At 39.3% G+C, this 27,906-nt stretch overlaps 2 protein-coding genes across 2 annotated transcripts; one reads left to right on the top strand and one right to left on the bottom strand.

The window, feature by feature from the left end:
• Window positions 1–931: 931 nt before the first annotated feature.
• LOC139634437 (IgGFc-binding protein-like) lies at window positions 932–9,634 on the bottom strand. The gene is made up of 12 exons (XM_071500888.1): window positions 9,577–9,634; window positions 8,696–8,979; window positions 7,668–8,244; window positions 6,583–7,181; window positions 5,474–6,041; window positions 5,132–5,391; window positions 4,239–4,583; window positions 3,497–4,064; window positions 3,220–3,419; window positions 2,388–2,762; window positions 1,978–2,285; window positions 932–1,078 (listed from the first exon to the last, which is right to left on the bottom strand). The coding sequence occupies exons 1-12, from the start codon at window positions 9,617–9,619 to the stop codon at window positions 1,069–1,071; spliced, it is 4,137 nt and encodes a 1,378-aa protein (XP_071356989.1). The 5' UTR covers window positions 9,620–9,634; the 3' UTR covers window positions 932–1,068.
• A 4,584-nt stretch (window positions 9,635–14,218) lies between these two features.
• On the top strand, window positions 14,219–27,844 carry hcn3 (hyperpolarization activated cyclic nucleotide-gated potassium channel 3). Its single transcript, XM_071500695.1, has 11 exons — window positions 14,219–14,461; window positions 14,542–14,856; window positions 15,120–15,174; window positions 15,292–15,403; window positions 15,498–18,910; window positions 22,373–22,802; window positions 22,931–23,092; window positions 24,164–24,382; window positions 24,939–25,085; window positions 25,409–25,649; window positions 26,067–27,844. Exons 5-11 carry the CDS (start codon window positions 18,453–18,455, stop codon window positions 26,267–26,269), a joined length of 1,860 nt encoding a protein of 619 aa, XP_071356796.1. The 5' UTR covers window positions 14,219–14,461; window positions 14,542–14,856; window positions 15,120–15,174; window positions 15,292–15,403; window positions 15,498–18,452; the 3' UTR covers window positions 26,270–27,844.
• Window positions 27,845–27,906: the final 62 nt, after the last annotated feature.

The raw sequence follows: 27,906 nt of genomic DNA, 5'->3' as shown, positions 1-27,906 counted from the left end.
GCCTGCGGCTCGAATCTGACATAAAGGCATAAAAGAGCCAGAAAAAAATAATAAACAAATGTAAAAATGGGCACTGAAAAAGGCCAATATCAGTTGAAGTGTACTCTATGTTTTGAATATTTTCACTGCTTTATCTTGCCATCAAACAGTCCAATCTATACGTAGCTTTTTTAAACAGTATGTAAATGTATTTGCAAATGTTACTTCTGTCATGGCGCTCAGCTTGTTCCCCAGTGTTTTCCTGTGCTTGGCTCTTTTTTTCCCTGTGTCTCCCCCTCCGTGTGTGTGTGTGTGTGGGTGTCTCCCTCCCCCAGGAGGGGCGTGGTGCAGCACTGGCAGGCTGACACACCTACAACCCAACTCCCATCAAACCCTGTAGAAAAGCCCTGGTCTTCCACTCACTCTCCGCCAGATTGTTCCACTTCAGGCTACAGAAACTCTCTTGTGTCATTTGAAAACTGATTAGTGATTGAGTTATTGTTGTGGATCGTTTCCTTACCTGTTTTTCTCCTCGCTCCAGTGAATATCTGCACCAGTGCCGCCACCTGCTCCTGATAGGAATCTGCACATTCCTCTTCATTCCCCTGCTGGATTCCCCTGCATATTCCTCCAAAGAGACTAACTTAATTCCAAACTGCAATGGATAGACCAATAAACCCTTTTTATTATCTCAAACTGTTTGTCTTTTTCTCTTATTCCCCAGCTGGAGCTCAGCCTGTCAGCTGCTGTCATTCAAACATAGACACAACACACCCCTCCAGTCAGCTGAAACAAAAATATACACCCAAAGAAATATAATTTTGTTAGTTTTTTTTTATCTGCATTAAATACAAATACATTTGTATTTTAATACAAACATTTGTATTTAATACAAACAAATGTTTGTGCATTTGTATTTATGAAAAGAAAATTTAAGACAAGAAAAAAGGAATGAGATTTACACAGATGTAATATTTTAATATTGGAGGACATTAATCAAAATATTACATGAATCAATGATGCTGTCAGTTTGGTAGTGCTGAAGGATGGTGATCAATGCAGTTGATAAAAAGCTGACAGGCCTGAAATTTACCAACCACTGAAAAAGAAACAGAAAAAAATTGTCACATTTTGAAGTTCTACTGAAACACAATGTAACAAGAATGACAATTACATCATCTGCATATAATAGTCCCCACAAGTCCTTCAGTCTAAACGACCATATAGGTTGTTTGTCCCCACACTCAGATACGACCCATGGACCTTTGTCTCTGTGGTAACAATAATAAACACGTAGTTAAGGCTGTGGGACAGTCACTGTTTGGTTGGATTTAGACACCAGGTTAGGTTGAGGAGAAAATCATGCTTTGGGTTAAGATAAGTACCTCATTAAGGTTAGAGGACCTTTGTTGTCATGTTTACCGTAGACACGCTGTTGTATAGCCAGCTGTCCACCCTAACATCCTCCTCAGGTAGACTTTGTCCATCTATAAACTAAATCACCCAACTTCATGTTTGGCTTCTGTCAAAATTACAATGGGTGCTAAAGGTCACTTAACAGAATGTAATTACAGGTCGTAATAAACTGTTTGTACAGAAGACTTCTGGGCTAATTTTTTAACAGGAAGAGAAATAAGGATAACTGTTTTCATCACCTATATGTGCCGTTTGATGCCCTCAACATTTGTATGACTTGGCCATTGAAGCATAGGTGCTGCCATTTTTTATTGTTATTGTAACAGACATAGCAAATCGATTTACATAAGAATGATTTTTTTTTTTAAATTATTATTATTTTTATTTTAAAGCCCATATGTAATTGTTTTTGTGATTTTATCATTGAAATATTAAGATTGCATAAGTTGCTGTTGGGCTTTAATGAAGGTTTCCAGTCTTCAAAAATTGGTATAGTGTATGTACACATTTTAGTGTTTTGATGCAAATCTGGGCTTCATTGCCCATTTATGTTATTATCTGGAGGTAATTAATGTGACTCACCACTGGGGGAAATCAGGAGCCAGCCACTGCTGAATGTTAAGTGATGCAAAAGCAGAACTCGGCCCATGGAGAGAAGGAAACGGTCTCTCTTTCAGAGGTTGAGGTGCTGTGTCAACAGGCTTGAGTTTTCCACATGCCCCACATATTGTGTCAGCTACTTTGTCACTGATACTCATGGTGAGCATATTAACTGAACTTAAGGACAGCTGAAGGTTGGATGGGTTGTTGATTCTCACTGTGTTATCAGAAACCACCACTTTTACATTGTTCTGGGAGAAGGTGGTTTGATTGATCGCCTTTCCATTCATCTGTGAATACAGATTATACGCTTTATAGTAATAAATGAACTTTAGATAGGTAACATAGGAGATTAGGTAAGATTAATGTCATATCTTCTTCTAGACACTTACCCAGATGTTGTGTTTGTTGTCGACTGTGATAATCATGTCATTGAAGAACACATAAACAGCCACAATTGTGTTGACTCCAGGAGTGCATGTCTCCAACTTCACCACCACCCTGAACCAGTTTGATGTTTGAGATTGGTCACAGCTCTGGATAATCTCATAGGCTCCTGGCACTGTTACGGTGCCCCCTTCACCATTAAATGCAGTGAGGGTCCCATTGGTGTTTAGAAAGCACTGCTGACGTATGCAGCCCATCACACTGTTCTTGACCTGGCAGCTCTCATTGGGGTCACATGTCATGTTCTTGGACAAGATTACTCCAGAGTCCAGACAGGTGAGAATCTTATGACAGTCATCTGTTATAACAGGCTCTCCAACCTGAAAATACATGGTGATGTTAGTGCTTAGAGGGGGCTTATCATGCTTTCTGTTATATTTAACTAGTTTATGGAATGGATGGAGATCATCCAAATTCTAACACTTGATGTGAAAACTTAAGGAAATGCGGCCAGTGGGAAAACATGACTAATAAAAAACAGATCAGGGGACCACCAAAGTGTCAGTTGGCTTCATCCTCTGTGAACCATGAATACCTGTACCAGATTATATAGCTATACATCTAAGAGTTGTTGTTTCAGTGTGGTTGGTGGCTAAAAATTCACATCCCAAACTGCTCTCATCTCATTTGCAAAATTAATTTCATGCAGCTATCTAATTCAAATGAGTCGAAAGTGTCATCGTTATAATGCATTGATAAATGTTATTTGAATGTGTTATCGGAGCTTTATTTTATCAGATCTACCTGTAATGCATTAATTATATATTATCTTTTCACCTTGAGCGTATGGCCATTGTAATAACAGCTGCACTGGTCAAGAGGCACACAGCCAGTTCCATTATAGTGGTAGCCCTTATCACAGGCACAGCCCTCAACACAACTTGTGGTACATGGGATGGCGTCAGTGAGACCGGGACATGGAGAGGTACAGGGCAGGACACAGGTTTCATAATGGCTGTTGGCAGGGCATGTAAACGCTGTAAATAAATAGGAAGAGTTAGGAATTGTTGTTGTTTGTTAAGTGAAGAGATGTGGAGAAAATGTGCAGACTCACGGCAGAAAGAAGGACTTCTCCATTTCTGAATCTTTGCACTAAAGTCTTGGCAGTCTAACATATACGCAGCAATACTGTGACACAGCATATTTTGCTCATCTTTAGCCATGCAAACATCATAGACACAATCACTGAAGTAGGACGCAGGATCAATAATATCATGACAGGCGGCAAAGGGACCTTTGGGATTGGTGATAATTGCACATTTTGCCTCTAACGCAACTTTTTTAGAATCTTCACATTTGGGGCAGGGGTCATTACTACAGCCATCCACACAGACCACTCCAGGCACAGGCACTTTCCACGCTGCTCCAAAGGTCTGGAAGTCTTTGGTCACGTTTCCATCTGGCAGCTTGAACTCATCTGATTTGTCACTGTTGAAATTGCCACACAGACCACAGGTTCTGCCCCGGTAGTTTCCAGGGACAGTGACAGTGATGTGGTAGACCAGATCATAAGTGACTCTCAAGCCAAAGTCAGTCACAATGACATCATTTGCCCCCTCCTGATAAACCTTCACTGCACCATTGAAGAGGTTTTGTGGAAGATGATGTAGGACCCCATTTATCTGCAGAGAACAATTAATTCTTATAATTTGGCATTTATATACACATTATGAACATTTGAATCTATTTGACTGTTTGTTGTGTCTCTTATTGCTGTTTCATTTCATTTGTGTAGCTCCCAAAGTGCAGCTAAGCTCAGTTTAATTCCTTAAGCAATGACGATAGTAGTGACATACCCAAACCATTTTAGCGTCATTCCGGCGAAGGATCAAGACGGTTCCATAAACCTCTACTGCCACAAGTTTGGCCACTGAGACCTTGGGGTTGTCCGACATGCCATACCACTTCTCATTCTCCACTGCCACCAAGAAGTCTGTGAGCTGTGTGCCGTTCAGGTGGCAGCCCTCAGCTGCAATGTAGGTGCAGGTGCCTTGGAAGTCATAGGTGGTGTTGTCAAAGGTGTTATAGTGTGGATCTCCAGAGATGGAGCAGACTCCTTTCCCCAAAGGCTGACATGATCGCACGTAATTCTTTGTCTCACACTTCTCATATAGGCCACAAGAGGACTGTTTACACTGCACCTGATAAGAAAGACACACTGGGTTAATCATTGTTAATGGACAAATTTTCCTCTTCCTAAGACATCTCCTCTCTAGTGTAAGTGATTTTATGTTGTCATGTTTTAACTGCTCACATTTAATATCTAACATGTTTTTGCTTTGTATTAGTTGCTTCTAATTTCATCTGCTTTGTCCCTTTATGATTTAAAAAATGTATTTTGATGTTATTTTAATGGCTAATTTGACAATGCTAAATAGGGGGAACTTAAAGCAAAGTGTTACCGTGACCTCTGTTGTATATGGACAGTTGCAGAGGTTTGAAAACTCCAGCACATGAAACTGCATCTGCATGACTAGTTGAGGAAGTGTTTATTGTGTGATTTGGGTGAAATTTTCCTTCCAAATTTGATCTAACAAAATCAGCTTTTTTAGAGAGATGGCAATTGTATAAATCAACATAATGCCAAGTGAGATATGTACAAGTAAATTATTCCCATTGCACTAAACTAGTCTTAGAAAAATAAAGACTGCTCTTTCATGTGATCTCTCTCAGCTCTCCTCATGCTTACTGTGCCGTTACAGGTGCATTCCTTCTGGCAAAGGGCATCAGGGTAGAAGACCTGTCCTTGCTGGTAATATTTGCCTTCATACATGCAGCCACATTGGTTGGCAGGCACACACTCATTTCCACTCAGAAGGTAACCCTCATTGCAAGTACATCCTTCCATGCACTGAGTTCCACAGCTTGATAGTGTAGAGTCTTTGTCACATGATCCCGTACAACTGCTGGTACAGAGCTCATAGTGGCTATTTGATGGACACCGGGCATCTAGGAACAAGGTAGGGTCAGGATTAGTCTAGAAGTTAAATGGTTTGAAAAATTCACAAGAATTTGAAGTAAATGTCCTTACCACAGAACTGAGCTGACCTCCAGGAGTATACTTTGGCACCTTTCAGCTGGCAGGCAGCTGTGTATGCTGTCAAAGACTTGCAGTGCATATTCCTGCTGCCCTGATACAGACAGACATCGTACAGGCAGTCAGTAAGGAAGCCTGCAGGGTCAACTTTGGAGTGGCAGTCACGGAACGGGCCTGCAGGGTCACTGATGAGGCCACAGTAACTGCTGGTGTTGTACAGAGCTTTCTGAGTGGCATTACAGCCGGGGCAGGGGCCGGTGCAGCCATCAACACAGCCGGGGATGGTAGTGACTTTCCAGCTTTGACCAAGAGCCTCAGAAGTCGAGGCTTGCTTCCCATCTCTCATCTGCATGTCGTCTATGGGGTTCAGGTTGTAATTGCCACAAAGACCTTGCATCACGCCCATGTAAGTCCTGGGAATGGTGACAAATGCTACGCTGTTCCAGTCATAGTACACCATCACTCCAAAGTTTGTCTCTATTACAGCAAACCTGCCGCTTGTGTAAAGATGGAGTTTATTGCCGTCTAGCGACACTGGGAGGTTGGAGAGTTCACCATTGACCTGAAAAAGATAATAATTAAATACAAAAAGGGTCTTTAAGTAATTTGCTCAAATAATGAATAGAATTTGAAAGCACATGTATGTAGAGCTGCAATAATTAGTATGTTGATAATTATTTTAGGATTCAATAACATTTGAATCGGGATCTGATGACATGGAGGTTGTTTGCTTCTGTTGCCAGCACTGTCAATCAAACCTGATCAACCTACACCCAAACACTCCTGATGAAGCAGACAAGATGAGTTTTTGAGTGTTGAACTAACTAACTAATTAACTAACTAACTAACTAACTAACTAACTAACTAAAGGTTTTTATTTAGTTGTGAATATTGAATATTACTGGGAAATAAGCTTAAGTGAATTGCTGGAGGATGGAGGATTTGCTGCTTTTTATTTTTCATTTTTGGGTTCTGCTACTTGAACAAAGCGAAGGATTTATTTAGCAATTCATCAATTAATTGAGGAGAAATATTATTAAATATATATTTTTTTTAAATCATGTAATCTTGCAGTGTTTTCATTATTTGAGAAAATACTTTACCACAACAGTGCCAGGGTACTCTTTGCTGACAACAAAGGTGTACCCATACACTTTGACCTCTACCAGCTTGACAGCAGACCCAATCTTCTTATCTTGGCCATTGTTCTGCAACACAACACTGAAACTTTCCAGGCCAGTTTTATTGGATGAGACACCAGCCATCTGATATGCACAAGTGCCCTGGAAGTTGTAGCGCTCCCCATCAAAGGTCACAAAATGTGGGTCTCCAGATACCATGCATGTGGCGTAGTTGACAGGATAGCAACCTCTGATCCCCTTCACCACCTGGCACTGCTGCCCAGCAGGACAGCTAGTCTGGTTAAGGGACAAATGTCCACCAGCGGAGCACGTGTAGCGTTGGGTGCAGCTCTCATCACCCCAGAAAGATTCTCCAGCTTCCACATAGTGGCCTTGGTACATGCAGCCACACTCAGCCTTGGGGACACACTTGGTGCCGCTGAGCAGGAAGCCGTCATCACACACACAGTCCTCCACACAGGTAGCATTGCAGTTTGCGGAAGTGTTTGGGTTTGCACATGTAGCAGGACAGCCACTCCCACAGAACTCATAGTGGCTGTTTTGTCTGCACTTGGGTGTAGCTGTATTGACACAAAGGAGACAGATCATCAAGTTATTGACATTGATTCAGTGATGGAGAGAGACCCTTTATGCAAGCAAAAGAACTAATACCACACTGTAAACACTGTATTGAAAATGTTACTTTATCAAAAGTATGTTTTTATTATCAAGAAAATGCACTTAAAGTGTTAAAAGTGAAAGTACTCAGCTGTTTAAGTTGTACTTGTATATACTGTTGGGTAGTTTAATTTATAACAAAGCATCATATATTATAAGTTCTTCATTTGTTTGTATGTGTTTGTAAAGTAACTTGTAACCAAAGCTGTCAAATAAATGTAGTGGAGTAGAAGTATAAATAGGCATGAAGAAGAAAACACTCGAGTGACATACAAGTACCTCAAATTTGTTCTCAAGTACAAAACTTCAGTATGTGGACTTTGTTACTTCACCACTGTATTTATTGACAGGATTTATTGACTTTCCTTTTTAAACTCTGGATTACTCACAGGATTGAGTAGACTTCCTCCAATTGGAGACTTGGACTCCAGACCTCTGGCAGATGTCAGCATAAACTTGTAGAGTGTTACAAAGATACGTGTTCACAGCTTCACCCCAACAGAGGTCAAGCATGCAGTTGCTCTGAAAGACGGTGGAGTCAATGTCAGGCTGACAACCTACGAGTTCAACAATATCTTGTATAGTGGCTCTACAGAAGATTTGTTTTTTTATCTTCTCAACTTGGCTGAGAGGACACTTTTCACACTGGCCACCACATTCGTCTTTGCAATAGGCATCATCTGTGGCACCAAGAACCCTCCAGCTTTCTCCCAGCGCTGCCACACTGCTGGTCACTGAACCACTGGGAGTCAGGAGATCGTCTTCCTTTTTGCTGTTGAAGTTGCCACACAGGCCGCACACACTGCCAGCAAAACTGCCCGGCACTGTGATGGCAAGGTAATCGTTCCAGTCATATTGGACGGTCAGGCCGAAATCTGTCTCCACGATGACAAACAGACCTCTCTGGGAAAGCTTCACCTTGCCATTGTTCAGGTTCATTGGGAGAGTCCATTGCTGATAGTTCACCTGAATATCAATCAATCAAATTTCACTCACATTTCACACGTTCATTACATTTTATTTGATTACATTTAATTAATTAATTATTATTAATTAATTAATAATTAATTAATTATTTGGATTTTCATAATTTGTGTATTTCCCAACATGAAAATGTCAATTTCAAAGCTTCCTCCACACTGCCAGGAATAACAGCTTGGGGCAGAAATGCTGAAGCCCTTTACTTATTTTTTACATTGTTGGCCCAAAGGTAGCCATATTGGGTCTAGAAAAAGGAATATTTTTTTCAGATGTCCATAAATAAAATCTCTATTATCTTCTCTATTATCTCTTTATTTGTTGCCTCAGATATACAGTCCATATTGACTAAAAATAGGTTAATCTGCCAATAAACATTAATAAACAGTAACAATAAAACATTCATGTAAAGATCTTCTTGTAAAGATCACTAACTCACCCGGACAATACCAAACTCGCCACGGCCTATTTCAATGTTGATCCCGTGAACGTTGACGGTGACCATCCCCACAGATGGGACCTGTACGTTGCCCTTGTTCACATTCTTGATGTCCACCTCAAAGGCTGGGAGGGTTGCACTAACATGGCAGTTCTTAGCCATGGTGTAGGTGCAGTTTCCCAAGAAGGTGTAGTAATGGCTATCAAAGGTGAAGTGAAGATTGCCCATGACCCAGCAGATGCCTGACTTTGGTGTTAGAGTGGCAGGTCCTCCTCTGCTAAATCCTAAAAAAAAAAAAAAAAAAAAGTAGTTATCCATTAGAAATCTATTTGCATTCAAGTCTTGCGAGACTTCTTATTTTGAACCCTCTTTTTTCTCACTGCTTCTCTTGGATGAAATAGGTAAGTTCAGATCACATCAAACAATTCTGCAAAGTATCCATCATACAAGTCTACATTTGAACATTTCATCATTGTCAATAACAAACCAATTTATTAAAGTGCATGTTGCATGATGTTTTTCATGGGTGAAAAGTGTAGATTTTGATGACTCTAAGTCAAACATCCTAAAAAAAAGATGAATTTTAATGTATGATTTTTAGAGATTTCTGTAATTGTTTCTAATGTGTTTGTATGTGCTTGCGTCTTTTGTTGTAGGTACATCTAGCTACTGTTCCTGTTTTACTGCTAAAGTAGAATATTAATAATAATTTATAGTTTTAGTAATCACGTTGATATTTCTCTTATTAATTAGGTGTAAAATAATGAAATTATTTTGAAATTAAGTGCTGTTTTTCTCTACAGTAATATCTCACTGATACATTTAATCATCAAATATTTAGGAGAAAATTATTAATTCATGAGTAATATGTGATAACTTACCACTCAGCAGAAGAGCTGAAAAGATTACAATAAACAACCCCATGTTTGTCAAAGGAGAGGACCTAAAGAGGTACAAAATGGACAGTCAGGGAATTCATACACCTTTAAACTTTTGGTCTTTTTTCATTTTTATTAATCAGTTTTCCATTATACTGCAGATACATGCCATCCTGCATATATACACATTTTAACATATAAGTGCTAAAATGCAGCAAACTTCTATTTTGTCTCTTACAATTTTATCTTGTTATGCAAAATAAGTAAAATCATTGATACAAATAAATGACAACAAAAAAAACAGGAATATGTTAGCACATCAGCATCTAGTCAAACAAAACCAAAAAAGAAAAATAGACATAAACAGCCTACTTTTTAAAATGCTGTAAATGTGTGACCCAGTTCTAAGTGCATGAGAAAATTCACTTTAGTATCACTGTACTTTAATGGTTAAATGAGGGGGGGAAAGCAAAAATAGCTGAAAACACACATGGGAAATTGTTAGCCCCAATATTTAAGATATCTAAATCATTCTTACCTGAGCTGGTGAACAGGCAGTCAGGGCTTCATGTGCAGGATATAAAGGTGCTTAAATACTTTCTGACCTCCAGTAATAGACCAATTAGCTTCTAGGTAGCTCTGCAGGGCTCTTCCCAGAAGTGAACAAACACAGCGACACAAGAGTTTTTTTTCTGCTGATGTGACTGGAAATGTCCATGGAATCAAGTGCGGCTGTGTACGATATTTTACCAGGTCACAGAAGAGTTCATTTCAGTGTATATGGAAAAGCCCAAAGGGTTAAAAGGTTACAAAGAAACAAAAACCTTTAACAGGATGCAAGACTATAAATCAATGTAAACGTATTCTTGGCACCTGTGTGGCCTTTGTTATCTGCTTTTTCCAACTTACATGTGATTATTCTGCTGGCTTTGTGCCCATAGATATGTTTTTACAGTGCAATTATAAAACATTCATCAGCTGTGATTTGATTGTTGATTATGGCATTTGGTCACCACCCTCAAGAATAATGTGTGGGTGTGACTTGTTTAAATACATCATTCTTTTGAACAGCTTTGATGCTGTTGTGATTATCAAACGGAGGAGTGGACATATTGTGATGTGGTCGTCTTTTCATAAAAAAAACAAAAAAAACAAAACGTAATTGTGTCACTGTTATGTGTGAGGTAAACAGATAAAGATTTTATCTTATTCTTTTATCTGTAGACACACAATGCAATAGGTAAAAATGACTTTGCTTGTGCATGTATACATATATCAGCAGCAATTGTTACATGGTCATGCACCACACACAGATACGGCAGTGTTTGAATTGTATGCATAAAGGTTTCTCTCTCCCTTTTACATGATTTTCCTTTCAAAATGAGTCAGCTGGAAACATGAAATCATAACAATTATTTTATTATTAATTTATAGATACATTAAAAGTCATGCAATGCATCAACAGGTACATTATATATATATATATATATATATATATATATATATATATATATATATATATATATATATATACATACACATACACACACACATACATACATATATACACACACACATACACACACTGTAACCCTTTGATGTAAATTCACAGTGAAATCTGAACAGTATTCTGCTGTGTCATACAGTGCCATACTGTAAACTGCAATGCAACTTGGGAGAAAAGAAAACGTGATAACAGCCCTTTCACAGAATGCCTTTATCTACAGTAATTTACTGTAAACTTTACTGTAAACACCTGAGCACCTTGGGAAGGTGAAAAAAAAAGGGTGGGGCTAAGATTTTAAAATTAACTGACAAAACAAGATCTTGCAAGAGAGTCTGGGCTGTTTTTGCAGCTTGCATTTTATTTTTCTGGATTTCACCCTTGGAACACATTCACCAACAAGTCTCTGTCACCACAAAGACACAGTCTCACTACGACCTGCTCAGGCTTTTGTCACAGATGTCCAGATCTGTATTGATAAGGCAACCTCGACTGAGTAAGGTATGTCACCATTTTTATTCTGCCTCGAGGGGTGTAAAATGTTAGTGAATTCAAGGAAGGAAGTAAAAAAAAAACAAAACAAAAAAAAAAAATCAGTGTGAGACTTTCTCCAGGTGACTTTTCTGCCATTTAGGACAGTCTTAGTCATTGAAAAGCTTCATGCAGTTTTTTTAGCTGGCTAAAATAAACATGTTAATATTTTATCTAAGTTTACAAAACCATTAAACAACACTGTTGCTTATGCTGAAAGATAATTTAACTGAACTAATGTAGTGAGGTGTTAAGTCTAACTTAATGCTTTGTTTTCCAGTTGGCAGAAAGACTTTATTCAGACATTTTTAGAACCATGCTCTAAATTCACTGTTTTGTTGTTCTTGCCGAACTGTTGCAAAGATGCATTGTTAATGACACACTGTGTTGTCCTGTGGATTTTTCTGTAAAATGTGACATGTAAAAGGCACACATCTGACAGTTTCTTCTCCATTTAGAAACTGTGACATAAGGTCCCTTGTGGCATCTATATTTTCATCCCATTTATGAAGAACTCAAAAAATGTTTTGCGAGAGATATTTCAAGACAAATATTTATTTTGTTCTACATTGTTTTTCAGAACACTGATATTAATCCTCAGTGGCACAAAAGCAAAGACATGAGAAGGTGCAGACCAGGAAAAGCAGGAACATGGTGAAAGAGGAGACAAGTGAATCTGCATGTTTACACTCAAGAAGCTCAGTGACTTCAAGTGAGACTTTGTTTGATCTTTCACACACACATACACTCACTCACTCAATATTGTACTGCTGTTTGAATTAAAAAATGGTCATGTTTTTATTTCAATAAATATTTAAAAATGAACTGCATAATGAATGTTGTCCCTTTTCATTAATTTGTTTATTATAATAATAATAATAATAATAATAATTATTATTATTATTATTATTGTTGTTGTTATTAGTTGTAGTAGTAGTAATTGTACCATAGAAACATACTGTAAATTTACAATAATTTACTGACAAAACTGAACAGTATTGTGTTGTAAATTTACAAGAATACAGTAAAGAACTGCACATGTATTTCCAGTGATTTTTTTAAATTCTAAAATACAGTAAGAAACTACAAAAAATGCAGTACTGTATGGGCAAAGCTGCTGCCAGTAAATTTACACTAAAAAGTCTTACAGTATGTATGTATGTATGTATGTATATATATATATATATTAGTTATACCTAGTCCCTTCCAGCAACCAATGCCCACAAGCCAGAGCCAGATATATATATAAAAATGCAATATATATATATATATAAAAATGCAACCACAGGTTTATTTAAAAATGAATCAACTTATTAACTGACTAAATAAAATCCATTCAGCTTGCACACAATGGATGCCCCAGGCCAACATTGCACTATGACATAGTCTCTGAACAAAAAAACATTCTTTTCACCCCACCCTGATAGCACCAGTTCAGCTGGTTGGAGCAGAGTTCAGCATGAATTTTAATATCAGTTCTGTCATGGCAGAGCTCAAGCATCAGCTACCAGAACTACCTTGTCTAGCAAGACAGAAATCCTCACATAGAGAAGTATACTGTAGCTACACCATGGGTTCCCCACCTGGGGAGGTCACAACATGAGGTAAATCCCAGAGAGCACAAGCTAATAGTGGAAGATGTCTGCTTCACAAAATGTCACAAATTTGAGCTTTTTTTTCTTGTCAAATACTGGAGAGTATTTGCTCACAGTTTATAGTCACTGTGCAACCTATGATGATGGTTTCAAAGAGACAATTTTGGATTCCACACATGTTCGGAACTGGTGAGCTACACCTTTTGATCCCTCACTCACTGAAAATGAGAAGAGGTTTCTGGCACAACCTCACCTACTTTCGGTGGTGAAGGGAAATAGCCATAAAGGGCCATATATGCAAAATATATGCAGCAGAGACAAGCTGTGAACACAACATATAGGAAGCAACGTTGGCATTAGCATTACTGGAGTCTTGTTTAGTTCCACCTGATCAATGTAAGCCCTGACTACACTTCCTTGTAGCTCTGTTTTTACTCTCTTATCAACTCCTGATTTAAATATCTGGTGCTTTAGCTGCTGGATGCTCCACTATCTTCATCTGTCTGCTGTTCGGTGCTGGGTAGGTGGTGTACAGTGGGTTTTGCTGCCTGCCACTGAGGCTGAAAATGACATGACATGAATGAAAAACACACATCTTCTTGACATTTGGTTCGAGAGTAGTGCTCATGCAGGAGGTAGCCTATATTTCCCAATACGCACATGTTAGCGACGATGTAGGCAGTTACCTTACTGGATAAACCCGTTCTTTAGATAAACCGCTCCTCTTCAGGCTCTTCCCCAAGAGGCAGGCGCTTACTGAACGCTGCTAAGAAAAAAAAAAAAAAATACTAACAAGTAAATAAGCCTGTTTTCATGTTTTACCCAGCAGTATGTAAATAAATGATAACACCTGCTGGCGGGAAAAGCTCCAGGGACTTGGAAGAGAGGAAGTCCTGATTAGTTACAGGTGTCGTCGTTTGAAGTCGGCCAATCAAAGCACGGCTTTCTCGTCATCATAAAATGTATATATTTGCATAGAGTGAGGGTAAAGTACACCCCTGTGGTCTGCCATTGCCTCATCTCAGCAACAAGTGATACATTGACTCTGGATGTTTAATATGTTGCGGAACCTGTTTCCCTGTGAAACCTGATTGGACGACGAGCCCGTCGGGAAGAGGGTGGAGGTAAAAGAGACGCGCATGAAGTGACGGGGGTCAAACAGGTGACATCCTGCTCCTGGTGGCTTGGTGGTTTTTGGTCTGCAAATTATTGAAGGGAAGAAAGCAGGAAGTGAAGTGGACTACATACAGGGAAGCAGGTGAGAGGAGTTTCACACTGTATGAAAAATGAAATTGCTGCCTTTTAGATAGGCTTATCTCCCTCCCTCTGTCTCTTTAGGTGACACAAGTAACAACAATGCGGGGCCAGTGGATTATATCCATTCTAACCATCTTGTTGTGCATGGGGCTGGTGGTGATTATTATGGGCCAAAGCCAAGCGTTGACCAATCTAGAGAGTTCCGATGAAAAGGTGCAAGTGCGGTTGAAGACGCTCGATGAGCGGATCGCACATTATGAGCTCTTTAAAAGCTCGCTGGAAAAGCTGGTGAGTCAGGGGTCAAAGGCCATGGAGGAGCTGGAGCCTGCAGTGGCCAAACTCGGTCCAGAGATGGAAAAAAAGAAAGCAGAGAGCGACGCCTGTCAAACAGAAAAGGTGAGTTTTATTTATTTTATTTATTATTTTTATTTTTTATTTTTTTCGTCCTCTCTTGCTTCAGTATTTATTTGCCTTTTTTTCATTTTAACAATTTAATGGGACGGTGTGACCGCTCGATTCTGCACTGTTTACCCTCAATGGAAAGTAATGAAGCGCTTCCACTCATGTTACTGTTCTGCGGAATCAAGCCTGACAAGCAAGTCCATTGTTTGTGTAAGTGCCATTTCACTTCAACGGACATTTCCCTGTCAATGTTGCAGAAAACAAAAACTGATGAGCTGGCTGAAACTGAGAAAGCACACGCTGAGACAGAAGGTACAAGATGTTACCGCTTCACAGATCATTCATACTCGGGTGCTGCTGCCACCATGTGGAGAAATGTAAGAATTACTGCTTGGGCCTGAATCATTTCCTCTCTTCTTTATCACTAAGCTTCTTTAAAATCAGATTCAGACGCCTGGAACCAAGAGATTGACTCTCTGAAAGCACAAGTGACAGGGCACAGACCAATATGCGATTATCTGAAGGCGGGCACAGTAGCTGTGTAAGTCATACAAAAGGTTTCTTATCATAATAAATCAAATATTTGCAGATATGGAGCATGAATAGTGGATTAATGATGTGACTGTGTCTTCCAGGAAATTGTGCAGCTACTCCACCACCTCAATCCCTGCTCTGACATCGATACACCAGTAAAAAATCTCAGCAGCTACATGACACCACTCCATCACCATTCCAGTAGTTAAAATTTGTTCTAAGTGTCAGATAAGTTTGGATTTTCTTAATGTAGTTCCTGTTACTGATTAATGAAGTGTTGTTGATATGTTTTTGAGCTAAACACTGATATAATAATAATAATAATAATAATAAACAATAAACTGATTTTTTTACTGAAAGGTTTGTGGTGTTCTTTTTTTCTGTCACATCATCTATCATTTCTGGAATGTGTGGCACTTGTTTCCTAGATATAATTTTTTATGGGGCTTTTCTTTGCCTTGTATTAAACAGAGTAAAGACTCAAAATGAAGGGACAGAGACACGGGCTGACATGCTGCAACGTCTCCCTGCCAGACTCAAACCGCGACCAGCTTTAAGCACACAGAATACACACGTTTCATCAATCAAACGCCATATGACAAATATCTCTATTTGTATAGTACCTCTCACACAAGTTATTGCAATTGAAAGTGATTTACAGGCAGATAAAAGACGGGGGAAAAACAACTGCAGAATAATTGCATATGAAAAATAGAAATAATATGAGTGAGAAGTAATATCAAATTATATAGATAAAACAAGCAAACAATAATTAAATATGACTTTAAATAATGGTCATAAAATACTCTAATCAAAAGCCAAGCCACAAAGTTGGGTTTTAAACACTTCACCAACACTTTCTGACAGTACATTTGTCCAACTTATCCACTGGGTTTTTAAGTGATTTCTTTAGTCCGTGAAGTAAGACCTAGGGTCCTCTCGCATGAACTGTCACTGACTGAAAAGCTCAGAGGTTCATCATCTGAAAAAGTCGAGACAGCACAGTCAGTTTCAAACATCTCATGAAAAAGTCTCGACTGAAATCAGTGACGCTCTTTGAGCAACTATGTCATAGTCTTTAGTCGCAGGACTCCAGTTTCTCACCGCTCGAGGTCACTGGCTGTCACTTGATATTTAAAAGAAAACCTGCAGGCCAGGTTTTTTATTTCTCGTTCTGTCTGTCTCTCTGGTGACATTTCTTCTGACATCATCATATGATATCACTTTATGGAGGCAACACTTTGTGGTGCCGCTGAGCTGTATTGCATATACAGTAGATAAGTGTTTCAATAATGCTGTGTCCACTCATGTACTGTATATCAATGAACTTCAGCAAGGGGCAAGTGTGACCCAGTGTCTGCAGCTTCTCAAGTGCCCAAGTGTCTGAGTCATTGGTGTAAATGTGAACATGACACCTGCTACAATAGGGGTGCATGGCCAACAGTGGTGAAATGTGATCAACTACAGGAGTAAGTGTAACAATTTGGAGGCTGACCTTTTCACAGCCAGGAAAATACCAGGAGGAGCTCACGTAGGACTGAATATCTGACCACACGAGCAGAATTGAACAAATAACCTGTATCAGTTAAATTTCTAAAGCTTTTTTAACTGAATATAAAATTGTAGTGATCATCTAACTCTCCCTCATCTGCGTTTGATTTGCAACAGACTAATTAAAATGCTTTACAGTAACTCCTACCAACAAGCGGGGCAGCTGATAGGGTATATAACTACTGAATGAAGCAGCAAGTTCGTTCCATTTTCTTGTGTCAATATATATAAAAATCAGGTCAATCATCTAAAAATGTGTGGGCATGTCATTTTAATCCCCCAAATCCACAGAGCAGCTAGACAAAAACAGGATGGGGAAAGAGCGTAAAATTGCCTCTGAGCAAGGCAGCGAGTGCTCAGCTACAGCTGCTCACTGAGGCTCAGGTGGTCTTTAACCCTGCCATGTGAAGCCATTCCATTCCATAATATAAACATTAATGTAGATTTTTAAGGTATTTATTCATGGACTGATTGATGGAGTTACCACAGTAGACCATGAAGGGATTGTTTATGCTTTTTGCATTGATTACACTAAATGTGACAATTGCATGCAATCTATAACTTTTCTTACACTGAAATTAATAAAGTCATACAAACACTTTTTTTTAACCCTCTAAGAAATAAAGAGTTTGAAAGCTGCTCTCCTGTTTCCTAGAATTACCCATTATATTAGAACATGTTCCGCAATAAAGAAAATTTAAAAAAATAGATAAATGAATAAAGTAAAAGTAAAATTTTATGGAGTTTTTCATTTTTAAGGAATAAATTTAACGTTATAGCCGTCTTTTATAAAAAAAAAAAATCATTATATTTTGACCTGGAGGTTGCCCGATCTGACCGAGCAACCTGACCTGCAACTGCATCAGAGCTCGCAGGGTGTGTGTGTGTGTGTGTGTGTGTGTGTGTGGGGCGGGGGGACGAGGAGAGGGGAGGAGTGAGGTGAATGGTGAGTGGACGCTGTTATGCCAACAAGCCGATTATTGAAGGCTACTGAGCCCTCCCTGTCCTCTCACTGTCGAACCGGAGGCGGACACAGAACATCTGAAGCTGAACTTGTTATTTTCCCGTGGAGTAGTAGACTTCACGCATCTCAGGAAAGTACTTTTTTTTTTTTTTTTTTTTTTTTTAATGGACGTCGCAACTTTTTTTGGCTGTATATTGTGAGACCTGGTGTGGGAAAAAACACTTCTTCTACAAGAGATAAAAGTGACCTTCTGCAACTTCATGGTATTTTTATTTGCTGTGGTGTCACCAGAAGATATTCTGTTGTGTTTTAAACTATATTAAGTGCATGGCATTTTAAAGTTGGGTGCTCTATTGGAAGGTTGTCTGTTTTTTTTTTTTTTTTTTTGGGTATTTTATTCTGTAAAGGAAGGTAACATTTTAAGCAGACATCAAATGAAAAATGGCATTTGCAGTAAACTTTATTAGCAAGTACACTTTTTAATCAGGCCCCCACAAGGTAGAGCCTTCTTTGCTTTGCTCAGTCTAAGGTCTGTCTAAAAATGACCAGCCCCTCCAGGAGTACAGATGCCCAGAGAGGTATCACCGAGAGCCCGGCTCACAAACCAGAGACACCCAAGTATAGCAAATGGAGCAACCTCCGCTTCTCTAGATGGAGAAGTGCTTCCCAGAGGGCAAGCCCCCCTGGTACCCCCTCCCCAAAGCCAGACAAGAGAAGCGACGTGAACAAGACGCTCTTCTCCCTGGTCAAGACCCACAATGATGACTATACAGCTGACCCTGATGGCCTGCTGGACATCCACAGGGAGGGTGAAGCAGCTGATGAAGACCCCCCTCAGGACCACTCCACCTACTTCCAGAGGCAGTTTTGCTCCTTGCTGCAACCCGGGGTCAACAAGTTCTCCCTGCGCATGTTTGGCAGTCATAAGGGTGTTGCTGCTGAGCAGGCCAGGGTCAAGAGCTTTGGAGTGTGGATCATCCACCCCTACAGTGACTTCAGGTAAAGATGAGGTTGAGTTATCTTCAAAATGTCCTTTTAATTTAAGTGTTTTTTTGTGGCAAGGTTGGTCCACATTATTTCTGCAGAAAAAGGACAGAAATGCAGAATTGGTATCTACATTTCTGCAGAAACTGATTCACATGTCACATGCAACCTTTTCCCAACACAAGATTACCCAATTTGTCATTGATCTTCCATAAATTTCCCAGTCTTCATCCAACTGTAAAGTCTGTGACAGAGTTCTCCGATCCAAGGACAGACTGCAGTACAGCAGCTGATGTCATGGTTCCTTGCACATGATAAGGCGATGAAGGGATTTGATTAGCGATACAGTATATAGGACAAGATCATCTGGATTAATGATACCACTCCCTTGTGACTCCCTTTCTCCCTGTTTATCAGGAGGGAGAAATACATTCATCGATCTAGATTATTAAGTGATATAATCTATTCCATTTGAAAAACTATGATATCTTGCTCTAGTTTTGTCTCATTTTTTGGAGGATTTGTCGGATCATTCAGTTTTTTGGGCTGGACAACATCTTAGCAGTGATGCCCAAGCTGATTGACTGTGTTGGCTGTCTGTTTGGTCACTAATAATAGCCGGCACCAAATTTAAACAATTTTTAAACACCCAGCCTATGCCAGACAGAGGATAAACCCATGCAGAGGGATTATTGCCCATAAGAATGCCTATAATTCCAATCTTGCTCTATTATGCAATAATACACAGACAGCTGAGGGGGGATTACTGAAGGCCTGCTATCCTTAAACCTTATGCTCCAACTTCCCCTTTAGAATGAATGAGTTGGTACGGCACGTTTTTAGTGATCAACCTTCATGTTTAGAGGTTAAGGTCAGATAGCTGGTTGCCTTTTGTATTTTGAACCCAGTTTAAAGTTGGTAAAATGACCAGATCTGTTAAACTGACAAATTTTTACATATAGAATATGTAAGTGACAGGAAATAAGGGGAGGTAGAGAGAGGGAATAACATGCATGAAATGTGATGAGAGCATATGGTCTATGTTTTAACTGCTGGGCCACTGCTGGGTAAAAAACATTAAGATTGTCTACATAATTACTAGAAGTAACTCACAGTCCTCTCACTCTGTTCTGGAGCTATCCATGGTGTATCCGTCCAGTAGTTGTTGAGACGTTTCATTCAAGACCACAAACGTCATGATGGCAAAATGGTGGAAAGAAACTAAAGTAATTAGGATTTCATTAGGATTCATCTTCTGGGAACCACGAATGTTGGTACAAAATTTCACGATATTCCTTCCAATCATAGTTGAGATATTTCAGTCTGGACCAAAGTGGTGGACCACATGATTGCCACGTAAGCGCCACGTTGGTCGCTTTGATAAGTAAAAAACTTAATTTAGTTGATTAGCAGATTAATCCTGGATGCAGCTTCAACATAAAATGCTATCAAACAACCACATTTCCTGTTTCACTCACAGTGTTACTAATAGCTTGACTAAAAGCTTTTGATACAGCAGATTAACTCTGTTTCTCCCACATATATACAGTATGCACTCACTTCTAATAAGCAGCTGTACTGCCATCCAGAGTCTCCGGTGGAGTTATTAGCAGCAAGCAACCACTAATCTGCTGCAATATGAGAGGAGATGATAAGTAGTCATGTAAACCAATGTGGAGACACAGGGACAGGGACGCAAGAGATTGATGGAGGGATAAACGTGAATGAGAATGACGAACTAATCTATCAGTTCCTGTATCTTGGCTCTGACTGGCTAAAGAAGGAGGTAGTTTTCTCGCAGGGTTCACAGTGCGATCGCCGAGCAGCAGTGGTCATCAAAAATAGTCTGGTTCATATTCTGTTACTTTGCCTATGTAATAAAAGAGAGACTGAAAGCAGAGAGAGACACAAAGTGATTGACACTTGATGGAAAGAAGCCGTAAGGAAACCCAAACCGTGTCCTCATGGTGTCCAACAAGACACTGGAGACCTATAGGAAAATGGGACTTGCATGACATGAAGCAGACAGTGATGAGTGCAGTGATGTACAGCACAGATGTCTGGGCTTCAACACTCTTAATGGCTGAAGCATCAAACTACACATCACAGGCCAGACATCTCCAGTGGTAGTGACCTTTTCTTTTCTACATTGTGTTTTTGATAGCATGTAGAGCCTGATGAGGTAAACACCATGCATTTTTAATGAGAGGGGTTCCTCCTGTGACAGAAGCCGTTATGAGAGCGAGGGTCACTCTGAAATGGGTCATTCCCTGGACAGCACACTGTTCCTCTGATTGGATGACTTTACTTAACCTTGGTCTCTGTTTCAAATTCTCTAACTGAAGTTAAAATTCTGTAACTTTCCGACCCCATTCATACCTGGAATTAACATGAAGTCTGTATCTGGATAAACGCATGTTGATGCCAGGTGTAAAATCCACGCAGAACAGATTGTGATCAGAATGTGATTGGATTAACCAGATCACATCTGCTAGATGATCTAACTCACATTTTCCTCCAAGGTTTAGGTGGTTTTTGATAATGAGTAGTTTTTTTTTGCTTCAGGGCAAGTTCCAGCACAGATTCAAACGTGCTGCACAACATACAAAAATGTTGTTGCTATAACTCTTCATCAAAGTTGACCAGAATACTTGTTCATGTAGTCTCTCTATCTTTTCTTTCTCTGGTTTCACTGCACAATAAAAGTAGCCATGGTAGCCTTTAGCTGCATTTGGCGTCTCCATCACTGGCACATAGTGGTGTGTTCTTCTCTGCATGTCTGAATGACACAAAGCCCAGCGAGAGGTACAAGTACTAACAGTGGCCATCAAGTCCTCCCTCTCAGAAAATGATTTAAAAATGTCACCTTTCTATGGCATCACTTCGCTTGAGTGGGGAAGCTCCAAGTTAGTTGAGATCTGATTGACAATGCAGGCAGAATCAGAAAATTGAAAAATGCTAAATAATAATACCAGGTGTAAATGCACAGGCCTGTGGATTGGATGTTATTATCCTGATAATGTATCCAGATACAGATAACATGTTAGTGCAAGATGCCTTTAAGATCTACACAGTACTGCAGAATTGTTAGCCTGCATGTTTTATATAGAAATATATACTTCATTGCTCTGTAAGCTGAACAATCTTATCTCAGAACCACAGTCTAATTATTCTTTGGATGGAGAATCAGAACAATTGGGGGAACTGCACAGTTTGAATCACTTTGCATCAAATACCAGTTATCAACTTCTGCTTCTGTCACTTCTTTACACAGAGTTCACATAGAGTATGAACTTGACTGTTTTAAGCACTAAAATAAGGAGCAATAACCTCCATTTGTAAGGTCATGTGTGAACGGGACCCTTATTATGCACTCATATAATAGCAGATAATAGCACTAGTGAAAAAGGTTTTGGGTGAGAATGAAATGCACAGCTTTACATTTGCATAACCCTCCACCACTCCTGTTCTGTCCAGATTTTACTGGGACATCGTGATGCTCCTGCTGATGATGAGTAACCTGGTGATTTTACCCTGGGGAATCACCTTCTTTGAGGACCAGAACACCACCCCCTGGATCACCTTTAATGTCCTGTCTGACACTCTCTTCCTCATGGACCTGGTTTTCAACTTTCGCACTGGCATCCTGGGGGAGGACAGCCACATCATCCTGGACCCCAAAGAGATCCGCATGCATTACCTCCGCACCTGGTTCGCGGTGGACTTCATCTCTTCCATCCCTGTTGACTACATTTTCCTCATTGTTGACCTGGAGGCCCGGCACGAGTCATCTGATGTGTACCGCACTGCCCGTGCACTCCGCATTGTGCGCTTCACCAAGATCCTCAGTCTGCTGCGTCTTCTAAGACTGTCTCGCCTCATCCGTTACATTCACCAGTGGGAAGAGGTAAAGGAAAGAGAGAGGAGGGCATGTGTCTAGAGACATTATTACATACATAAAAATGCACGTGAACAATTCAAAAATCTACCCAGTTAATGTTGTATTTTTCCTCCTTATAACTTTCTCTCTGTCAGATTTTCCACATGACTTATGACCTGGCCAGTGCAGTTGTGCGTATAGTCAACTTGATTGGCATGATGCTGCTGTTGTGTCACTGGGATGGCTGCTTGACCTTTATGGTGCCTATGCTGCAGGACTTCCCTCCAGACTGCTGGGTATCCAAAAATAATATGGTGGTGAGTCCAGGTTCATCAAAATATAGTTAAAAGTATGCTAAAACATTATATTCAAAGGAGTTAAGATTAATATTTTTGGAAATAAGCTTATTATCTTTCTCGAAGAGAGTTAAATGAGAAGATATTTCTCTCACATTTGTTGAATGTAAAGCTGCCGATTAGCTTAGCTTAGTGTAAAGACACGAAAACGCAGGACAAAAAACAGTTTCCACCACAAAACCACAATTTTTATTTGGAGAAAGCTGGGTTAGCTCTTTCCTGTTTTCGGTCTTTATTCTATGCTAAGCTAACTGGCTTCTGGAACTTTGATGGACAGATATGAGGAAGGAACTGATTCCCTCTAACTCTGTGTAGGAAAGGAAACAATTCCTTTAAACCTGGAAAACTTAAAAGAAAAAGAAAAAAAAAGAGAAATAAAATCAGTAACTAAAAACTCAGTAACACAAAGAATTATGTGATTTGGTTCTAATAGGAGAACTTTTTTTTTCCTTTGAAATTAATGCCTTCATTTAAACCCAATTAAAATTTAATTCATAATTTATATTGAAATAAAATATTATTCATATATAGCATACTTAGCATAAAGACTGGAAAGTAATGAAAGTGACCCACCAGCATCTCTAAAGCTCACTTATTAGAACACTTTATCCTATTTTTTCGTACAAAAACAGAATTGTAAAAATGACACTTTGTGGTTTTACAGGGGGTTGTGTGCTTCACATGCAGCAACTTCATGGAGTCTCCTTTGGACATAGCCAGACTAACTGTCTTCCCTCATTTCCTACCTTTGATTTAAGCTAAACAGTCATTGTATTTACCATAAAGACATGAAAGTGGTATTAATCTTCTCATCTAAGTGAATTCAATTCCAAAAATGTCAAACTATTCCATTAATTGCAACTGCACCAGTCTCTGTTCGTTTTCCTTCTAATGACAATTATATTAATTCCAAGAAACTTAAACGAAATTGTTAAAATAATGCGCATCCTGGAGCCATGTAAAGTATGTTTTCTCATGACAACAATGTCTTGACCTGTCTCATCTCCCATCATTTTTACTCCTTCTTCTCAGAACGCTACATGGCACATACAGTACTCATACGCCCTGTTTATGGCCATGAGTCACATGTTGTGTATAGGATACGGTGCCCACCCTCCAGAAGGCCTGACCGACGTTTGGCTCACCATGGTCAGTATGGTTGTGGGGGCCACCTGCTATGCCATGTTCCTCGGACATGCAACTACCCTGGTTCAGTCCTTGGATGCGTCACATCGTCAGTATCAAGAAAAGGTAAAGTGCTCTGTTGTGACTCTGAAAAGTTGAACAAACTAAAAGCTTTTGACCTACAGCCTCAGCTCTTTCGTGGACAATATGTCCCAGGAGCCTCACGTGGATGCTAATGTGATTCTGGCTTTGAGGTTTAATATCACGGCCATGTTTTATATCACAGGCTTGCTTACTTGCTTGTATTTTACTCATGGAAATTGTGCCAAATGCCGAGAGAATATGTGTATTATCTAATGGATTTTGTGGCCTTACTGTGACCGTTTCCAGGGGATTTTCACAAGATAAAGCAGAGCGGATGATAGACCAGTGGCAGCACCTTTGTTTTGGATCACTGTTTGTTAATGCCCATTACAAATTAGTTTGTAATCCACTTAAAACTGGGGGGAAAAAACCCTGCATAACAAATAAAATGAATACATAATTATTGTGTTTAAGAGTAATTCAGCAAACACATGGTAGAAAATATGACTAAATGTGACATCTGACATAATTCCTGTTTAATTTCAATTGTATCCTCATGAAAGTCAAATCACTATGTGTTTTGTGCAAATGTTTTTAGTATAAGCAAGTGGAGCAGTACATGTCGTTCCACAAACTGCCAGCAGATGTAAGACAGAGGATCCATGATTATTACGAGCAGCGATTCCAAGGCAAGATGTTTGACGAGGACAGCATCCTCGGAGAGCTCAGTGATCCACTCAAGGAGGTGAGTTATTTAAACCTTCGATTTCACTTGGTGTTTCTTCCTTTCTCTCTACTTCTGTGTTTTATTTACACCTACCTACTCAAATGCAAATGTAGACCTAGACAATAAGGTTAAAATACATATAGGCCTCCAAAAAAACAATTTTCTTAAGATGTCTGACAGAAAACTTTGTTCAATTTTTAAAGCAAAAGTGCCACATTTTCTCAAGCTTCAGCTTCTCAGATGTGAGGATTTGCTGCTTGTCTTTCCACAATAGAGATATCTCATTGTCACTTTGACCATTTCTAAATGTTTTCTCTCTTCTCTTTCTCCCCACCCTGCAGGAGATAGTCAGCTATAACTGCCGTGGGCTAGTAGCCAACATGCCACTGTTTGCCAACACAGACCCCCATTTTGTGACAGTGATCCTGACCAAGCTGCGTTTCGAAGTTTTCCAACCGGCAGACTTGATTATACGAGAGGGAACTCTGGGTCGGAAAATGTACTTCATCCAGCATGGCACCGTCACTGTCATCCCACGCGGCAGTAAGGAGATTAAACTCAGCGATGGAGCGTATTTTGGGGGTAAATCAAATGTCACTGACTTCAACCTTCAGACAGTTGCCCATCAAATCTATGAGGCGCTGTGGTTCATATCACTCATCTGTAAATTCCTTCATTATCCATACTGCATTGTATGTAAGGCTGCAACTTCTGATTATTCCCTTTGCTGATTAATCTGACAGTAATTTTCCCACTTAATCAATTAATTGTTTGCTACTGCTCAAACCCCATATTGACATCTTCTCATTGCTCAACCAAAGCCAAAGATAGTTATTTTACTTTCTTGGAAGACTAAGAAAACTGCAAATATTCAAATTTGAGAAGCTGGGACCAGTAATTTCTTGCTTTAAAAATAACGTCAATGATTAATCAGTTATCAAAAGGGTTATTGATTACTGAGAGTGATATATACGTCAAACTCCTTCTGCCTGGTTTCAGAGATCTGCCTGCTAACCCAGGGCCGACGCACAGCCACTGTGAGGGCAGACACCTACTGTCGTCTTTACTCCCTGAGTGTGGACAGTTTCAACGAGGTCCTGGAGGAGCATCCTCTGATGAGGAGGGCCTTTGAGAGTGTAGCCGTGGACCGGCTGGGACGGGTTGCTCGCAGACCCAGTTATCAGCCTCCCCCAGCAGAGTGACTTATTCATTACCAACAGACAGAGACTCATGGAGAATATATGTCACACTTTGACTGAACCTGACCACAAAGAACAACAGTGAAAGAAACAAAGAAACCTTCAATGTAAATTTTACTGATTGCTGTTGACTTTAATACTCAGTCATGGACAACCTAATGGAGACCCTCAATTTTATTTATTAACACATTGTTTCTGCATTTGGTTGGCAATTAATTTAATTTTGTAACTTGAATTTAAGTAATCTACAGGACAATTTTGCATTAGATATTTTCACATTTTTCTTGTTAGGTCCTTTGTAGAATGTACAAACTGTATGAACGTCAATAAGAAAATAACCTCTACTTTCTTGTTTCTTCAGCAACTTACATTTTTGGTGATACATGTGCTATTTACAGTTTGCAACCCCAGCTTTTCCAAATGTAGACACTGCTTTAAGAATCAGCTTCCAGTTGCCTGTGTGCTTTCTGAGACATTTCATTAACCATCACATGAGTCATACAGTATATTGGAAGCACACAGGAGCACCAGCTGGACAATACATCACACAGCTTTATGTAGCTCTGATTCAAATGATCCCTCAGGTCTGCAGGTTTCATCAAGTGAGGGTTAATACCGATGTTCGCTGAGGATAAGCTGCTGTGATGTAATAGCTCTAACTGTACACAGCACCACATTTCATGGTACTCACATTAGGAGTTGTTTATTGTATAATATTGAGGAGGTCATCTTACCTTTACCTTTGCATCTCTACAATTTAGTATCCAGTTTTATTATTTTTTTTATGATTTTTTTTTTCACACATAAATTTAAAGTCACGCTTTCCTTTTCAAAAGCAGATTCATCTGTTTTCATTTCTGCATACAATTAATTTTTAAACATACTTTTTCCTTTTTCCTTTTTCATTTCAGACAATAAACATTAAGTTGCCTCATCAGAAGATAAAAACGAGCTGCTGATTTACAATCTGATTTATGCAAAAAGTATTGAATGATTCATTTGACCTGTTTATTGGCTAACAAATGACACCAATCCAGAGAGATAAATGCAGGTGACTGAGGCTGTAGACCTTTTTCATAGCTGATATTCTGACCTGTGTAGCTCATAACATTAATGATGGCTCACTTCTATTCAAGTGTCCCGGTAAGACACCGGCTTTAAAAAGGCATATTCTCAGATGGTTTTCCTTAGGCACTGCCAAAACAAGATCTAACAAATCTGAGCAGTTTAACAATAATAGGTTGATTGCCTCATCACGCATAAGTAAAAACAGATACCAACACTGATAACGTAGAGAATAGTGTGAATATCTGTATTTTTTTTTATTATATGTGTGTTGCTATTACTATATTTACAAATTGTGTATTTGTACAGATAAATGTGATGCAGAGGAAAAAAGCCTGTGGTTTACAGTAATATAAAAGAACTAATTAATACATGTATTTATCAAATTTTAACCACAGCGCTGATATCCCTTTTCATGATTTAAACTTTATGGTGAATGATGCTCATAATGCCATGTAAATATTAATGTTTCTACCCTTTAAAACATAAATATAAAAAAATATTTTTGCTTAAGCAGCTGGTTCCAAAGATGTTATTTAAACAAGCTTTTGACCACACACACATTGAGCATAATT

The sequence above is a fragment of the Trachinotus anak genome, unplaced genomic scaffold, assembly GCF_046630095.1.
Source record: "Trachinotus anak isolate AG129_WGS33_773 ecotype Australia unplaced genomic scaffold, CSIRO_AGI_Tana_v1 ptg000016l, whole genome shotgun sequence".
Taxonomy (NCBI): domain Eukaryota; kingdom Metazoa; phylum Chordata; class Actinopteri; order Carangiformes; family Carangidae; genus Trachinotus; species Trachinotus anak.
Note: the sequence above shows the minus strand (reverse complement) of the source record. Positions and strands in the feature narration are given on the sequence as shown.

What these genes read in the sequence shown, in the direction of transcription:
- LOC139634437 (XM_071500888.1), bottom strand. Translation starts at nt 9,619, where the DNA reads ATGGGGTTGTTTATTGTAATCTTTTCAGCTCTTCTGCTGAGTG. An exon ending in AGTACCCTGGCACTGTTGTG is followed by an intron (nt 6,042 to 6,582) that starts GTAAAGTATTTT and finishes TATCTTTTTCAG; the next exon opens with GTCAATGGTGAACTCTCCAA. An exon ending in ACAACAAACACAACATCTGG is followed by an intron (nt 2,286 to 2,387) that starts GTAAGTGTCTAG and finishes CTGTATTCACAG; the next exon opens with ATGAATGGAAAGGCGATCAA.
- hcn3 (XM_071500695.1), top strand. Translation starts at nt 18,453, where the DNA reads ATGACCAGCCCCTCCAGGAGTACAGATGCCCAGAGAGGTATCACCGAG. An exon ending in ACATTCACCAGTGGGAAGAG is followed by an intron (nt 22,803 to 22,930) that starts GTAAAGGAAAGA and finishes TCTCTCTGTCAG; the next exon opens with ATTTTCCACATGACTTATGA. An exon ending in TCAGTGATCCACTCAAGGAG is followed by an intron (nt 25,086 to 25,408) that starts GTGAGTTATTTA and finishes CCCACCCTGCAG; the next exon opens with GAGATAGTCAGCTATAACTG.